The sequence below is a fragment of the Macaca mulatta genome, chromosome X (genome assembly GCF_049350105.2).
Source record: "Macaca mulatta isolate MMU2019108-1 chromosome X, T2T-MMU8v2.0, whole genome shotgun sequence".
NCBI classification, from domain to species: Eukaryota; Metazoa; Chordata; class Mammalia; order Primates; family Cercopithecidae; genus Macaca; species Macaca mulatta.
In genome coordinates this window covers 159569077-159587614 of record NC_133426.1, presented here as the reverse complement: position 1 = coordinate 159587614, position 18538 = coordinate 159569077, and the positions used below count along the sequence as shown (strand labels likewise).

Genomic DNA, 18538 nt, shown 5'->3' with positions numbered 1-18538 from the left:
TTCTGAGACAGCCACTGAGCATGGGGCCTGGGCCCGGAAGCCACCAGAAGCAAGGACTGCAGAAGCCAGGGGCAGAGGGGCCTCATTCCATTCTGGACACTCTACCACAGTGGTGCTGAGGAGGTCACCCCTTCTGTGACTGGAGAGCAGCCACACACGTCCCCAGAGGCTCAGCTGGGCCCCCTAACCCTAACCCAAGCACCCCAAGAGCCCAGTTAATCCTCTCAAACCTAACCTATACCCCAAGAGCTCAGCTGGGCCCCCAACCCTAACCTCAACCCCAGGAGTTCAGCTGGGATCCCCAAACATAACCTGAATCTCCAAAGGGCCCTGCTGATCCTCAACCTAACCTCACCGTCAAGAGCTCAGCTGGGGCCCCAAACCCTAACTAGAACTCCAAAAGCTCAGCTGGGACCCCCAACCCTAACTTCAACTCCAAGAGCTCAGCTGGGATCCCCAAATATAACCTGAATCTCCAAAGGGCCCTGCTGATCCTCTCAACCCTAACCTCACTGTCAAGAGCTCAGGTGGGCCCCCCAACCCTAACTTTAACCCCAAGAACTCAGCAGGGTTCCCAAACTTAACCTCAACCCCAAGAGCTCAGCTGGGATCCTAACTTTAACCCGAATGCCCAGAGAGCCAAGCTGATCCTCTCAACCCTAACCTCAACCCCAGGAGCTCAAATGGGCCCCTCTACTCCTAACCTCAACCTCAAAAGTTCAGCTGGATCCCCTAACCCTAATCTCAACTCCAAGAGCTCAGCTGGGCCCCTCAACCCTAACCCGAACCCCAAGAGCTCAGTTGGAACTCCTCAACTCTAATTCAAAACCTCCAAGAGGACAGCTGATCTTCTCAACCCTAACTTCAACCCCAGGAGCTCATCTGGGCTCCCCAACCCTAACCCAAACCCCTGAGAGCTCATCTGTTTCAACCCTAACCTCAAGCCCAAGAGCTCAGCAGGGTCCCCAAACCCTAACCTCAAGCCCAAGAGCTCAGCTGGGACCCCCAACCCTAACCTGAAGCCTAACAGCTCGGCTGGGCCCTCCAACCCTAACCCAAACCCCAGCTCAGTTGGGCCTCCCCCAGTTTCCTCACATTTCTTTTTCACTCACCAGAGTACTTAGCTGGATCAGTGTTGGGCGATGGGTCTGATACCAACAGCACTTGTCCTTGTGCCAGGTGAGGGACCAAGGCAGGATTCAAAACAGGAACGCCTGCTCATGGGAAAGGAGATTGGTTACGGCGACAGCCAAAGATGACATGAGAATAGTGGAGGAACATAGGCAAGGCCTTTGAAGGGGAACCCCCTTCCATCTTCAAAGACCAGGCTGGCCTTAACCTTAGGCAAGTCATTCATTCAGTTCAAAGGTGTTTCCCAAGGTCAGGCTCCTTCCAGGAGCTTGAGGAAGGCAGGCTCTGGGCCCACCTGGGGGAGGCTCTGTGGAGGATCAAGTGGCCACCCTGAGGAGGTGATCCTCACCCTGCCTTCTGCCTGTCCACCCCCTCAGTGCTCACACATTTAACTTCATGCTCTTCCCAGACATGTGGACTTCCACAACTCCCAAATCTGACTCCCAACAGTCTCTCCTCCTAAAACCTCCTCCCCACTGCACACATGCAGACCCCTAATGGGTGAACAAGATCTTGATCACGTCAACCATTCTCTCACAAATAAACTCAAACCAAATGGTCATGCAATTTGCATAATTTGTGCATTAAAATGAAAAGAGTATTCTACATTACAGTGGCAGTGTTCTAATTTCTTTCCCAATAAAAGACTGAGAGGGGTTCTTTCCATGCCAAGAGGAGTTGGGGGAACGCATACTACTCTGACATATCAGATGTGGCAGACCCATTGTGTTTCCCTACAATCCAGGGAGAAGGTGAGCTTCTGTGGGGGTAGCCATGTGCCCCCTGCCCCACTCCAAGCAGGTGGTGAATTTGAGGAAGGGCTGGGACATCCTTACCCACAGAGGTCACGTTCCTATAATATGCCAGCACCCTCTGTTCAGGGTCCAGCTTAAACCACTCCCCTGTGGTGAGGTACCATGCCACATCGTCAAATGTCACCAAATCCTGAAAGAATTCCCAGGGCTAATCAGTCTTTCCATCTATTTTAGAATGAGGCAGGGGCAGTGCCAGTAATGCCAGGGACAAGAGGCGAGGGTCTGGAGTGGGTGTCTGTTGTTAACATGGAGGCCTAACCACAGCTCCAAGAAGTCCTGAAAAGAGAACCTGATCAAGCACTAGGATCCCTGGGCCATGGCCCTGGCGTCTCATCTTTCCAAGGGACCTCCGTTCAATCACTTTCCTGGATGGAAACTCAGCTTCCCCACCTGGATGATTGGGACTTCAAGCCCAGTGGATATCCAATCCTTGGCAGCCTCTAGAAGAGAAGCAGTGGGAGGGCAGGAAGGCAGCAGCTGGGGTTCATACTCTGCCGTGTGTCATGCTGGGGCAAGAGACAGAGGCTGAGGCCAGATTCAGGGAGTGGTGAGAGAATCCCAAGCAAGGCAGAGGGAAACACAGCTCACCTCAGCCTCCGGCATCTCAAGAGGGACTGCCAAGACCTGGTTTCCTGGTGCTCCATCCTGGGGAGAGTAAGACCTTGGGGATTAGGTGGAACTAAAGAAAGTGAAAAAGGCCATGAGTGATGACAGCCCTGTCCCTGGATCCCCTGTGAAGAGACTGGTGATTTCCTCTTCCTTGGTTTCTGATCTTGTTGAGTCTTCTCTCACATGTTGGCTGAATGACAAGCCAGGGCATGAAGATGTGTGAGAAAACACACCTTGAACCGGGCCTGGCAAAGAATGAACAGAGGCAGGCCAGAGGGAGCCAAGACAAGACCAGCAGATGCCAGCCCAGGCACAGCCAGGTGAAGACAGACCTAGACAGAGATCCAAGGGCAGGAAGACTGGCAAGCCTAGAAGTCTATGCTGACGCTGCACAGGAAGGAGGCACACCAAGATCATCAGAAGAAATAACCAGGAAATGAGAGACCCTTTCCAACTTTGTAGAGGCAACAAAAAAACTGGATCAGGATGCCGGAGGGAAGACAGCAGGAATGGGGGCTTCTAGACCAGCAGTGAGGCCCTTAAAAGCCATAGCCCACTGACACAAGGAGCCTGGTGACAGCGAGACAGGTACACATGACAGCAGTTCTCTAATGCATTCAACCAAATGAGAAGTGGAACAAAACAGCTGGAAAAATAAGCCTCAAAGAAAAGATCTTCAAACACTAAATTGTTAAACAAAAGAGCTGAATGATTTCTACAGATTTTCTTCTCCTTCCAAATTGCAAATTATGTGAAAGATCCTACCACCGATATCCATGCATCACAGGCCTCTCACATCAGTGAGTTCAAAGAAACAGCTACACAGTTCCTGTTGTGATGACAGTTCAATTTAATTCATAATTCAGTAAAAAGGAAGGCTTTTTACACTGGCTCAAGACCCACAAAATCTAGCTACTCCAGAAAGACTCTTATATAAAATTAAAGATGTTAATTAAAAAGAATGGACAGAAACTTCCACGTTTGGCTGCGATGGAGTAACAAGGAACAGATTTCACATCCTGCCATAAATAAGTAGAAAAAAATGGAGAAAATATATGTGAAACAAGTTTTCAGACACTGGACAGCAGGAAGTACAGAATCACGATCCCCAAGAGAAAAGAAACAGATAAGGGGAGCCCTATCATTGCCTCAGCTGTCTGCCTGGAGGCAATTTCCAGATTGAGACTGTGTGTTGGGGTGGGCAAAAACCAAACAGAGCTTAGTGGCTTTGCCAAGTTGAGGAGACACAGACCAGCATTCAGAGCAGCTGAGGCAGCTGGAAGTTGCAGAGCAGAGTTCCAGAAAGGAGTTAGTTATGCAGTAAAAAGAGCTTCAAAAAATATGTATAAGCTTCCCTTTGAGTCTTTCCTGACTACTAGGCCATGCATGCATAGAGCGAAACTCCAAAAGCCCAGGAAAAGGGTGATCAGGAAGCTGTAAGCTGAACAATTCTCAGGACACACAAAGGTAGAGAGACATTCAAGGTCTGACCAACCAGTATAGAGTCCTCTGTGATTACCTGGGACACACAGTAGAGAATCCAGAGGCCTTAGTAGTAGGGCTGATGTATTCCTAGAGCCAAAGCTACACAAGACCTGTCTCAAAGAAAGCTTAAAAATAGGCCTCAAAGGGATCAAACTGATCCACAAATAACTACCACCCCAAATCCAGACACTCAACAATATAATCTTTATAATACCCAACATCCAATCAGAAGTTACTGAAATGCCAAAAAGCACAGAAATGTGGCCAGGGCAGGGAGAATAATCAGTTTATAGAAACACACAGAAATGACCAGTGACGACTCACAGACAAGGATAACAGCCAGTTTAATGATGTACAAGCATTAAAAGAAAAACAGGAATACAGTGAGAGAAATAGAAGATATAAAAAGAACCAAATAGAACTTCTGGAGGTGAGAACTATAATATTTAAAGTGAAAATTTTACTGGATGTGATTAACAGCAGATTAGATATCACACAAAAAAATTAGAGAACTTGATCTTTTCAAAAAACCAGCTCCTGGATTCATTGATTTTTTGAAGGGTTTTTTGTGTCTCTATCTCCTTCAGTTCTGCCCTGATCTTAGTTATTTCTTGCCTTCTGCTAGCTTTTGAATGAGTTTGCTCTTGCTTCTCTAGTTCTTTTAACTGTGATGTTAGGGTGTCAATTTTAGATCTTTCCTGCTTTCTCTTGTGGGCATTTAGTACTATAAATTTCCCTCTACACACTGCTTTAAATGTGTCCCAGAGATTCTGGTATGTTGTGTCTTTGTTCTCCTTGGTTTCAAAGAACATTTTTATTTCTGCCTTCATTTCGTTATGTACCCAGTAGTCATTCAGGAGCAGGTTGTTCAGTTTCCATGTAGTTGAGTGGTTTTGAGTGAGTTTCTTAATCCTGAGTTCTAGTTTGACTGCACTGTGGTCTGAGAGACAGTTTGTTATAATTTCTGTTCTTGTACATTTGCTGAGGAGTGCTTTACTTCTAACTATGTGGTCAATTTTGGAATAAGTGTGATGTGGTGCTGAGAAGAATGTATATTCTGTTGATTTGGGGTGGAGAGTTCTGTAGATGTCTATTAGGTCTGCTTGGTGCAGAGCTGAGTTCAATTCCTAGATATCCTTTTTAACTTTCTGTCTTGTCGATCTGTCTAATGTTGACAGTGGTGTGTTAAAGTCTCCCATTATTATTGTGTGGGAGTCTAAGTCTCTTTGTAGGTCTCTAAGGACTCGCTTTATGGATCTGGGTGTTCCTGTATTAGATGCATATATATTTAGGATAGCTAGCTCTTCTTGTTGAATTGATCCCCTTACCATTATGTAATGGCCTTGTCTCTTTTGATCTTTGTTGGTTTAAAGTCTGTTTTATCAGAGACTAGGATCACAACCCCTGTGTTTTTTGTTTTCCATTTGCTTGGTAGATCTTCCTCCATCCCTTTATTTTGAGCCTATGTGTCTCTGCATGTAAGATGGGTCTCCTGAATACAGCACACTGATGGGTCTTGACTCTTTATCCAATTTGCCAGTCTGTGTCTTTTAATTGGAGCATTTAGCCCATTTACATTTAAGGTTAATATTGTTATGTGTGAATTTGAGCCTGTCATTATGATGTTAGCTGGTTATTTTGCTCATTAGTTGATGCAGTTTCTTCCTAGCATCGATGGTCTTTACAATTTGGCATGTTTTTGCAGTGGCTGGTACCAGTTGTTCCTTTCCATGTTTAGTGCTTCCTTCAGGAGCTCTTGTAGGGCAGGCCTGGTGGTGACAAAATCTCTCAGCATTTGCTTGTCTGTAAAGGATTTTATTTCTCCTTCACTTATGAAGCTTAATTTGGCTGGATATGAAATTCTGGGTTGAAACTTCTTTTCTTTAAGAATGTTGAATATTGGCCCCCCACTCTCTTCTGGCTTGTAGAGTTTCTGCTGAGAGATCTGCTGTTAGTCTGATGGGCTTCCCTTTGTGGGTAACCCAACCTTTCTCTCTGGCTGCCCTTAACATTTTTTCCTTCATTTCAACTTTGGTGAATCTGGCAATTATGTGTCTTGGAGTTGCTCTTCTCGAGGAGTATCTTTGTGGCGTTCTCTGTATTTCCTGAATTTGAATGTTGGCCTGCCTTGCTAAGTTGGGGAAGTTCTCCTGGTTAATATCTTGCAGAGTGTTTTCCAACTTGGTTCCATTTTCCCCGTCACTTTCAGGTACACCAATCAGATGTAAATTTGGTCTTTTCACATAGTCCCATATTTCTTGGAGGCTTTGTTTGTTTCTTTTTACTCCTTTTTCTCTAAACTTCTCTTCTCACTTCATTTCATTCATTTGATCTTCAATCACTGATACCCTTTCTTCCAGTTGATTGAATTGGCTACTGAAGCTTGTGCATTCGTCACATAGTTCTTGTGCCATGGTTTTCAGCTCTATCAGGTAATTGAAGGACTTCTCTACACTGGTTATTCTAGTTAGCCATTCATCTAATCTTTTTTCAAGGTTTTTAGCTTCTTTGTGATGGGTTCGAACTTCCTCCTTTAGCTCGGAGAAGTTTGATCGTCTGAAGCCTTCTCTCTACTTGTCAAAGTCATTCTCTGTCCAGCTTTGTTCCATGCTGGCAAGGAACTGCAATCCTTTGGAGGGGGAGAGGTGCTCTGATTTTTAGAATTTTCAGCTTTTCGGCTCTGTTTTTTCCCCATCTTTGTGGTTTTATCTACCTTTGGTCTTTGATGACGGTGACATACAGATGGGGTTTTGGTGTGGATGTCCTTTCTGCTTGTTAGTTTTCCTTCTAACAGTCAGGACCCTCCACTGCAGGTCTGTTGGAGTTTGTTGGAGGTCCACTCCAGACCCTGTTTGCCTGGGTATCAGCAGTGGAGGCTGCAGAACAGCGAATATTGCTGAACAGCAAATGTTGCTGCCTGATCGTTCCTTTGGAAGCTTCATCTCAGAAGGGTATCTGGCTGTGTGGGGTGTCAGTCTGCCCCTACTGGGGGGTGCCTCCCAGTTAGGATACTTGGGTGTCAGGGACCCACTTGAGGAGGCAGTCTGTCCATTCTCAGATCTCAAACTCCATGCTGGGAGAACCACTACTCTCTTCAAAGCTGTCAGACAGGGACATTTAAGTCTGCAGAGGTTTCTGCTGCCTTTTGTTTGATTATGCCCTGCCTCCAGAGGTAGAGTCTACAGAGGCAGGCAGGCCTCCTTGAGCTGTGGTGGGCTCTACCAGTTTCGAGATTCCAGGCCGCTTTGTTTACCTACTCAAGCCTCAGCAATGGCAAGACTAATAAAGAAGAAAAGAGAGAAGAATCAAATAGATTCAATAACAAATGATAAATGGGATATCACCACCGACCCCACAGAAATACAAACTACCGTCAGAGAATACTATAAACACCTCTATGCAAATAAACTAGAAAATCTAAAAGAAATGGATAAATTCCTAGACACATACACCCTCCTGACTAAACCAGGAAGAAGCTGAATCCCTGAATAGACCAATAACAGGCTCTGAAATTGAGGCAAAAATTAATAGTCTACCAACCAAAAAAAGTCCAGGACCAGACGGATTCACAGCCAAATTCTACCAGAGGTACAAGGAGGAGCTGGTACCATTCCTTCTGAAACTATTTCAATCAATAGAAAAAGAGGGAATCAGCCGGGCACGGTGGCTGACGCCTGTAATCTCAGCACTTTGAGAGGCCGAGGCGGGCGGATCATGAGGTCAGGAGATCGAGACCATCCTGGCTAACATGGTGAAACCCTGTCTCTACTAAAAATGCAAAAAATTAGCCAGGTGTGGCGGCAGGCGCCTGTAGTCCCAGCTACTTGGGAGGCTGAGGCAGGAGAATGGCGTGAACCTGGGAGGCGGAGCTTGCAGTGAGCCAAGATCGCGCTGCTGCACTCCAGCCTGGGTGACTGAGCGAGACTCCATGTCAAAAAAAAAAAAAGAAAAAGAAAAAGAGGGAATCCTCCCTAACTCATTTTATGAGGCCAGCATCATACTGATACCAAAGCCTGGCAGAGACACAACAAAAAAAGAGAATTTTAGACCAATATCCCTGATGAACATCGATGCAAAAATCCTCAATAAAATACTGGGAAACCAAATCCAGCAGCACATCAAAAAGCTTATCCACCATGATCAAGTGGGCTTCATCCCTGGGATGCAAGGTTGGTTCAACATATGCAAATCAATAAATGTAATCCAGCATATAAACAGAATCAAAGACAAAAACCACATGATTATCTCAATAGATGCAGAAAAGGCCTTTGACAAAATTCAACAGCCCTTCATGCTAAAAACTCTCAATATATTAGGTATCAGTGGGACATATCTCAAAATAACAAGAGCTATTTATGACAAACCCACAGTCAATATCATACTGAATGGGCAAAAACTGGAAGCATTCCCTTTGAAAACTGGCACAAGACAGGGATGCCCTCTCTCAACACTCCTATTCAACATAGTGTTGGAAGTTCTGGCCAGGGCAATTAGGCAGGAGAAAGAAATAAAGGGTATTCAATTAGGAAAAGAGGAAGTCAAATTGTCCCTGTTTGCAGATGACATGATTGTATATTTAGAAAACCCCATTGTCTCAGCCCAAAGTCTACTTAAGCTCATAAGCAACTTCAGCAAAGTCTCAGGATACAAAATCAATGTGCAAAAATCACAAGCATTCTTATACACCAATAACAGACAAACAGAGAGCCAAATTATGAGTGAACTCCCATTCACAATTGCTTCAAAGAGAATAAAACACCTAGGAATCCAACTTACAAGGGATGTGAAGGACCTCTTCAAGGAGAACTACAAACCACTGCTCAACGAAATAAAAGAGGACACAAACAGATGGAAGAACATTCCATGTTCATGGATAGAAAGAATCAATATTGTGAAAATGGCCATACTGCCCAAGGTAATTTATAGATTCAATGCCATACCCATCAAGCTACCAATGACTTTCTTCACAGAATTGGAAAAAAACTAGTTTAAAGTTCATATGGAACCAAAAAAGAACCTGCATTGCCAAGACAATCCTAAGCCAAAAGAACAAAGCTGGAGGCATCACGCTACCTGACTTCAAACTATACTACAAGGCTACAGTAACCAAAACAGCATAGTACTGGTATCAAAACAGAGATATAGACCAATGGAACAGAATAGAACCCTCAGAAATAATACCACACATCTGATCTTTGGCAAACCTGACAAAAACAAGAAATGGGGAAAGGATTCCCTATTTAATAAATGGTGCTGGGAAAACTGGCTAGCCATATGTAGAAAGCTGAAACTGGATCCCTTCCTTACATCTTATACAAAAATTAATTCAAGATGGATTATAGACTTAAATGTTAGACCTGAAAACATAAAAACCCTAGAAGAAAACCTAGGCAATACCATTCAGGACATAGGCATGGGCAAGGACTTCATGTCTAAAACACCAAAAGCAATGGCAACGAAAGACAAAAGTGACAAATGGGATCTAATTAAACTAAAGAGCTTCTGCACAGCAAAAGAAACTACCATCAGAGTGAACAGGCAACCTACAGAATGGGAGAAAATTTTTGCAATCTACTCATCTGACAAAGGGCTAATATCTAGAATCTACAAAGAACTCAAACAAACTTACAAGAAAAAAACAAACAACCCCATCAAAAAGTGGGTGAAGGATATGAACAGACACTTCTCAAAAGAAGACATTTATACAGCCAACAGACACACGATAAAATGCTCATCATCACTGGCCATCAGAGAAATGGAAATCAAAATCACAATGAGATACCATCTCATACCAGTTAGAATGGCGATCATTAAAAAGTCAGGAAACAACAGGTACTGGAGAGGATGTGGAGAAATAGGAACACTTTTACACTGTTGGTGGGACTGTAAGCTAGTTCAACCATTGTGGAAGACAGTGTGGCGATTCCTCAAGGATCTAGAACTAGAAATACCATTTGACCCAGCCATCCCATTACTGGGGATATACCCAAAGGATTATAAATCATGCTGCTATAAAGACACATGCACATGTATGTTTATTGTGGCACTATTCACAATAGCAAAGACTTGGAACCAACCCAAATGTCCATCAATGACAGACTGGATTAAGAAAATGTGGCACATATACACCATGGAATACTATGCAGCTGTAAAAAAGGATGAGTTCATGTCCTTTGTAGGGACATGGATGAAGCTGGAAACCATCATTCTCAACAAACTATCGCAAGGACAAAAAACCAAACACCGCATGTCCTCACTCATAGGTGGGAATTGAACAATGAGAACATTTGGACACGGGAAGGGGAACATCACACACTGGGACCTGTCGTGATGTGGGGGGAGGGATAGCATTAGGAGATATACCTAATGTAAATGACGAGTTAATGGGTGCAGCACACCAACATGGCACATGTATACATATGTAACAAACCTGCACGTTGTGCACATGTACCCTAGAACTTAAAGTATAAAAAAAAATAGACAACTTGATGACATAGCAATACAAATGATCTCAAAAGAAGCTCAGAGAGAAAAAAGAGTTTTTAAAAACAAACAGCATCTCAATGACCTGGGGTAAGAGAAAATGGTCTAACACCTACATAACTGGAACCTGAGAAGGTGAGGAAAAGTAGGGGAGGGATAAAAAACACAGTTGAAGAAATAATGGCAGGACAGTTTTCCAAATTTGATGAAAACTATAAGCTCACACATGCAAGAAAGTCAGTGAACCCCTAGCAAGACTTTAAAAGACCCATAATAATCAGACTGCTGAAAAACCAGTGATAAAGAGAAAGTCTTCAAATAGCCAGAGGAAAGAAATGATGTTGCTGCGTGGAGAGGAACAAAGAGTAATTACTAACTTCTTATCAGAGAATGTACAAGTCAGAAAACCAGTGCAAGACATTTTTAAAGTGCTAAAAGAAAAACAAAACTGTCAACTTAGAATTCTATATTCAAGGAAAATTTCCTCCCAAAATGAAGGCAAAATAAAGTTTGTTTTCAGACAAAAGCTGAGAGAATTCATCACCGGCAGATCTCTACTATAGGAAATACTAAAGGAAATCTTTCAGGTTGAAAGAAAATGATAGTAGGTGGAAAGATGGATCTACACAAAGGCATGAAGAACACCAGGAATGTAAATATGTGGGGAAATATACAATGCTTTTACCAATCTCACTTTTAAATGTTTTAAAAAACATTCAATCATTCAAAGCAAAAATAATAAAAAGGTAGTGTCGGGTTTATAACATCAGAAGTGAAACATATGATTGTGTGTTCTGGCAAGTCCTCCAAGACTCTGATACATGCTAATAAGCCAACAGCAGAGATCAAATATATACTAAAAATAATCTGAAGGAAGAAGGGTAAAGAAAAAGAGGGGAAAAAAGAATGGAAGGGGCAAATAAAAACAAATAGCAAGATGGCAAACTTAAACCCAACGACGTGGATAGTTAAGGTAAGTGTAAATTGACTAAATACTCCGATCAAAAGGCAGATTGTCAGGCTGTAATAAAAACAAGACATACTGTCTACAAGAAACTTTAAATATAAAGGCATGGATAGGTTAAAAGTAAATGGATGGAAAATGGAAAACAGGATACTAGAACCAACACAAAGAGTCTAGAAAATCCCAATGTCATAAAAAAGTGGGGGAAAGAATGAATGACAAATGTGGCTAAGAGCTCTGGAGACACTACCAAAGAGCCCTAGAACTCAGCAGGAAGAAAGCTGGAGGGTTTCAATATAAAACCAACAGGTGCCAACGTAGGATGATATGCTGCAGATGACAAAAATGTGAATCCTTCATAGACGATACAGGCATAGATAGTTACTCTCCCTTGAAAACCCAAAGAGGGTAAGGGAAGGGGAGGAGATGGCTAGGTATATATTTGCATTTCAGGAGAAAAAAGGAAAGAAGTGAGAGTGACTTGTAGCTAGAATAAGCACATCTCTAATGTGTATGTGACCACATGGGGTTGGAGTTGGGGAGAGTCAAGGTCTAGAAAGATCTGCTTTCTTTTTCTGTAATGTGAGAATTTTTAGTAACCAAGCTGAATTTTGTTGGTATCAGAAAAGCATAACAATTGTAAAATATTTTGGTTTTAAAAGACTTTGAGTAAGAAAGATGCTCAGCATGTGAGAAGCCAAGGGCTGAGGCCAAGGAGTCAATGGGGAGTGGCCCTTCGCTTGGGTAAAAAATCCAGCATTTCCTGGGATCCCCACACAGTAGGGCAAGTGCAGGGGAGAAGGGCTGGCAGGAATCTGTGGGCGGTCCACGAAGGGCAATGACCAGAAAGCCTAGAGACAGGCCCATGGGGTTGTGACTTCCTGGGCTCCTCCTTGCAAGCTATCAGCACCTAAGAAGTGCGGGCAGAAGGCCTCATCTAGTCCCAGAATCCAAGGAAGCCCCATTCCCATCTTTAACTGGCTGTCTGGCACAGGGGCTTCCCCAGTGTGAGTTCATGTTCATCCCCAGGTGCTCAGCAGCCATACCCTCACTGTCCCACTGTCACCTGGGCAGGGCCCTGCTGGTCCGCTGGATTCCTCTGGTATACATTCAATGCCTGATTTGACTTTGGCTTCCAGTACAAAATGAACTGGTCATAAATTACTTACACAATTCATTAAAAAAAATTCACTTCCAATTGACATTGACATTTGGCTGCCAAATGGAATGGAGAGGGGGATATTGTGGATATACCTTCTGAGAAAGAGGATCTGTTAGAGACCTCTTCTCGCTGACTTCAGGCCAGAGACCTAAGAACTTAGCCCTCTGACAAGGCTCTGCCCCAGCCCCCCAATCCCATATCTTGCCCTGCCACATCGCAGTGACATCCAGACACACTGGCCTTCATTCAATCCTAGATAGGCCAAGACTGTGGCCTTCAAGGCCTCTGAAACTGCTGAGAGTACCATGGGCTTCTCATGGATGGCTCCTTCTGAGAATTCGGGCCTCAACTCTATTTTTATTTTTCTGAGACAGGGTCTCACTCTGTCACCCAGGTTGGAATGTAGTGGTGCCATCACAGCTCACTGTAGCCTCGACCTCCCAAGCTCAAGTGATCCTCCCGCCTCAGCCTCCTGAGTAGCTGGGACTACAGCTGTGTGCCACCACCCCCAGCTAAATTTTTAAATTAAAAAAAAAAACAATTGTAGAGATGGAGTCTCACTATGCTGCCTAGACCAGTCTCGAACTTCTGGACTCAAGCCATCATCCCACCTCAGCCTCCAAATGCTGAGACTACAGGTGTGAACCACTGCACCTGGCCCACATCAGGCTTCAACTCTAATGTCACCTCCTTAGAATGCCTTCACTCTCTAGTGTCCGTCATAGTCTACTCGGAACATTTTTGCTAACTAAAAACTATCCAATGAAATTGCTTGTTTCTAACTGACAGTCCCCAGGAGAAATGGAGCTCCAACAGCGCAGGGGTGCTTTCTCATTCTTGGTCACTCCTGAATCCCCAGTGTCTGCAGCAGCTCCTGGCCCTGAGTGGGCACATGATAAATTGCGGGGTGACTGAATCAATGTGTGTGGGGAGTGGCATGTTAAATGAAGCACACTTCCATTACCGGAGCATGCACTACACGTGTTTGGAGCCATGCATCTCCCTTCCTGTAATTCACTTATCACATCCTGTGGTTATTACCGCCTCCATTCACAGAGAAGGAAACCAGGGCTCCAGGAGGTTAACTTGCTTAATATCCATCTCCCAAGATTTGAGACTTTTCGAACCACACCAGAGAAGAGCGAAATAATATTCAACCTATAACACCATGCCACAGCCAGAAGACAGACTGGGGGTGAGGCTTAGTGTCATCTAGGCCTAATGGCATATATGGGTGTTTGGGTGCTGCCTTTAAACCATCCTGCTAACATGCCCTCATTGCACAATGAGACATGTCATTCCTCTCTCTCTTTCTCCGTCTCTGTCTCTTACACACACACACACACACACACACACACACAGAGTCCTCCCGAGCCACCCACGTTTAATCGAGTGAATCCTCCCGAAGTGTTCCATTTAATAGGGCAAATCCTACTGAAGTGTTTTTACTTAATTGGCATGATTAACTGTTGAAATCCTGGAGCCACAACTCCCAAATGAATTGTTAATAATCCTTTCCTGTGCAGCAACAGGAGTGCCCCTTCCTGTAGCAGCTCACCCAGGGGACTCAGCCTGAGAGCACTTTAGCTCTCAGTGGCTGCGTGATCACCACCCACAGTGACAGAGCCCCTCGACATGGAGATCATTTAAAAGGTACTCATAAAAATGGGAGGAAAGAAGTGGGCCCTGCTTCCACAAAAGGAAATGAAACTTTGCATAATTAATCAATCAAGTATATCAGGTAAAAGAGCTTCATGAGAAGCAAAGGAAGGTCATTAAAAAAAAGATAACACATTAATCCCTACTGCAGATCAAAATAAAATTATCATCAATCCTAGTGATAATCGGATCATTTAGGATCTATGTTGCACAACTGTTCTATTTTAAAATGGTGGAACTAATCAGGAAAAGAAGCTGGATGCTGTGAAAAAAGTGACAAATGCAGGTGTCCACTGCCTTCTGACAGTGGATCTTGGGGAATCAAGGTCGAAGGAATTCCAGACAGAACATGAAAATCATTGTAATGCACACCCGATGGACACACAGGGTAATGCTGACCTTGAAGTAAGGCACTTTCACTCACAGCACAAAAGCATGTCCTCAATCTCGTAGGGTGCACTCCTACATACAACTGGGAAATATGAACGCTCAAAGAAATACTGTGGGAAAATACATTTCCAACCCTTAATATAAGTGGTATTATTCTCCTTTTTTCAATGGGATCTGAAGATAGTCTAAAGACTATAAACTCCCAGAAAGCAAAGGCCCTGTCAAGGTCAGCTGTGAATTGCACACTGGACCTAGGCAAGCACCATTACACTGCAGCTGTTTAACAAACATCTGCTAGAATAAATGGAAAATAATGATGTCAATGTCAACCTACTGCCTGATAATTTGAAAAATTATGCTTTCTAAAACACGAGAGCTCACATGAGCGAACAAATCTTCCTGCTCACGTGCTTTAGATCGCAATGTAAATTTTAACCAACTTATTTAAATCAAATTTACCGCATGGAAGCAGAAAACACTAAGAGACTCAAAATAATCATTCCACTTTGATGTGGAAGAACAGAAATGAAGAGTTGAACTCAACAGAGACAAAAAACAACCCACGTCACAAAATGTAGTAATAATGAGATGTTTCCTGGTTGTCTTTGGATTAAAGACACTCCTGCCTCACTGCTGAATGTTTGGCTACTGGCTAACAGTAGCTTCTGAGCCTAAAGACCAGCATTCAACTGATTTTATCACACAAATAGCCAAGCAACATTCTCTAACAGGGGCGCTGTCCTTCCCTGGGCAGGGGAAAGGCAGCGAGGCCACCCAAATAAGCCTCATCTGGAAGGTTCCAGAAGCTTCCAAGGGGTGCCAGAAACACCTGAACTCTCTGAAGCATCTAAATAAAGACCTGGAGCAGAATGTCCTCAGGCCCTAAAGCTTGAGTTTACCCAGAAGACAACAGGTGGCTTGTGTTCTGTTCAGTTCTAGGCCAGAGCAAATGTACCCCAAAGGGTGTCTTCAAAGGTTTCCACTCACAAGAGATCCAATTCAGATGGATGGCTTCTGCTCCCTCTCCCACCCAAAAGGGAGATTAGATTCCAAATTCTCTTTCCTGAATATCTTTTCTCCTGTGAGTTGTGTTGCTTGGATTGAGAGAACTGTCTCTGGGCAAAGACAGTTCAGCAACACTGGCATAGATGAAAATATAAGTGCTTCTGGAACCAAAACGATACTCCTCACCATGTTGTAACCCCACCTATAGGGTCTTCTGATAGCATGCCCAGTGTCGAGGCCAGCAGACACCACGCATAAACACCGAGACTTACCCAAAAGAGACACACACGGATGACTCATCATGGCTCAGAACTACTCCAACGGATCAGGCTGGCAGGTAAGGTCCCACCTGTTGGATTGCAATAATTCAGGTGAACAGAGGCAGACCCATGTGCGCCTCCCAGCAACCTGGCCCCCACATTTTGGGGGATGTACTGAACTGGGCCAGATACAGGGTTCAACTGAATGTACACCACCACAATCTGGATCCACCCTAGCCAGGTCAGGATGCAACCCTTGAGCCAAGCCCAGGGCCACGCTGGGCCTGGCCTTCATGTTCTTTCCACCTGACAGGCCAGGAGGCAGAAGTGAAGGCCCCACGTGGGCCCACCCTGTCCCGTCCCAAAGCAGCAAACAGGCTGCTACTGTAAGTAGCAGAATCCTGAAGGGTCTAAAGAGAGGGTGTCTCACCAGGAAAGTCTGTCTCTCTTGGGGTATTTGTGTCTGTGTGTGCCTTTTTCCGTATGTGTGGGTGGGAAGGCATCTGTTTCCTCTCTCACTTTGCCTGGGCACCTGTCTCTTTCTGTTTGGGTTTCTATCTTATTTCTTTTCTATAAAAACCCAGAAGGTAGACCAGAAGGGGATTTTGTAGTGTTTGTTGTACTTAATTGAGGAAAGTTTTGTGTTCCCATTTCCCCAAGAATATTCATGGCATCTTACTAAAAATCGAAATAAATTGTAAGTATAGCTGCCTTTAGGTAACACTGCCTGGATACAAAGGATTTGAAACTGGGGGTGGGGTGGGATGCTATGCAAATTGCAAGGAGCCCAGGGCCATCCAAGGAGCCCAGGCAGGTTTGGGTAAGGGCTGGATCATCGGGTGAGAAAGTTGGTTTGGAGTTCACTAACAACTCATATGGGAGTGTAGCTGGTTTGGGAGATACCAAGGGATCTGCATTTTTTAACAAGCACCCCAGGAGATTATGATGCAGAGCTGCACCTCCTTAACACTGGGCCTGTCTAGAATCTGGAGGTTCCCAGATTCTCCAACTCTCAGAATCTCTGTCATTGACAGGATTCCTGCCCAGGAGCCTTGTGAAATGGGAGCCCACTATCTCCGAGTCTGTGCTGATGGTTAGAAGAGAATTCACACGTTCTAGTAGATTTCCAAGGGGTCCCTCACAGACAGAAGGCTGAAAATCACTACTCAATAGGGTTCTATATATAAAACTCACAGTGTCTGGCCCAGTTCAGTAGTACATCTCCCACAAATGTTACTAGGGGGATATACTGAACTGGGTCAGACACTGTGCAAGTGGCTTCTACTTGAAGGTCCAATGTTGTGGGGTGGAGGGACCGTGGGGGTGGGGAAGGGCTGAGGCAGCATTAGTACCTAGGGGAGGTGCTGTTCCCGCAATCCTATCTGAAATTCTCTTGTAAAGGAAAAATGTCGGGCTGAGGTTGAAGAGGAAATGTTTCATTGACCAAGGAGACTGGAGGGGGGCCGCGGGCCCAGCTAGGCCAAGGCTGGCTGGAGGGCTTCAGTTGGAACAGGGTGGCAGGGTGGGACCTCTGGGAAGAGGGCCAGGAATGGGGGTGGGGGTTGTTTGAAAGGGACCATGGACTTTGGGCGGCAGGCGAGTGGGGGCGGGGGGGGTTGTGGAAAAGACATGTAATTAATCACCCAAATATAGACTGGAGGAGCCAGCAAAGGAGTTTAAGGGGGCAGGGGCACTGGAGTGGGAGATGGCAGCCCCCAGTAGGGGAGAGAAAAAGACTGGTTCAGACAGAGGGCCTTGAGCTCAGCTCACGGCCCCCTTTCCCCTCCCTCCCCACAGTTCTCTCTCTAGGCTACCTACCTGCCCCCATCCTCCCCACCAAGCTGAGGCTTAACCCCCACCCAACCCACTCAAAAGGAAAGGAGGGACTCCCCAGCGGGAATTGTTCCCACCTAGCCCACCCTCCCAGCGCTCAGACTGCGGCTCAGCCCCTCCCCTAGACCAGGGAAAAGTCCTTTAATCCCCACCCCTACAACGCCCCCTCCAGATCGGGCTCCTAGGCGTTAGGGGCGGGGGTCCTCTCTGTCTGCCCCTGAGCGGTTCCCACTCCTAGCTTCCCCCAAAGAGCAGAGCAGGCCTCCGCACTTTAGCAATTCCCACCCGGGACCGCCGCCCCCCGCCTGCCTCGGGAAGGCCTTCGGGCCTCTTCGTACTCGTCATCCGGGACCCGTTCCCAGCTCTGGCCAGCCCAAGGCCGAGCAGCTAGCTCTCCAACAGCCCAGAGACGCCCCCTCCCTGCACCGTGCACTCTTCTGCGGCCCGCACACTCGCTCCAGCCCCGCACACGGTCCTGCGCCTCCTGCACATCCTCTCGCGGCCCTGCACGCTCACTCGGGCCCTCAGGTCCTCCTGCCGCCGCCACGATCACCTCCGCCCTGCGGCCCCTCCAGCGCCCCCGCACATCCTCCCGCGGCCCGCACACTCACCCAGGCCCGGCGGCGGCCGACGCGCGGCCCTCGGTGGAGCAGCGCTGGCGCGGCCCAGGCAGGCCTGGCGTGGCAGGAAGCGCCACGGAGCCGCCAGTGCCCGGCAGAGCTAACAGCCCCGCGGCGCGTTT

At 45.8% G+C, this 18538-nt stretch overlaps 1 protein-coding gene across 1 annotated transcript in view; it reads right to left on the bottom strand.

Moving 5' to 3' along the window:
- The window catches only part of ZNF275 (zinc finger protein 275), a 24855-nt gene extending 6317 nt beyond the window's left edge, over nucleotides 1-18538 (bottom strand). The window contains exons 1-3 of the mRNA XM_001082824.5: nucleotides 18408-18538; nucleotides 15976-16052; nucleotides 1113-1214 (exon numbers count right to left, since the gene is read on the bottom strand). Of these exons, the coding sequence (XP_001082824.2) occupies nucleotides 1113-1214; nucleotides 15976-16006 (133 nt within the window). The 5' untranslated portion in view covers nucleotides 16007-16052; nucleotides 18408-18538. The remainder of the gene's footprint in view (nucleotides 1-1112; nucleotides 1215-15975; nucleotides 16053-18407) is intronic.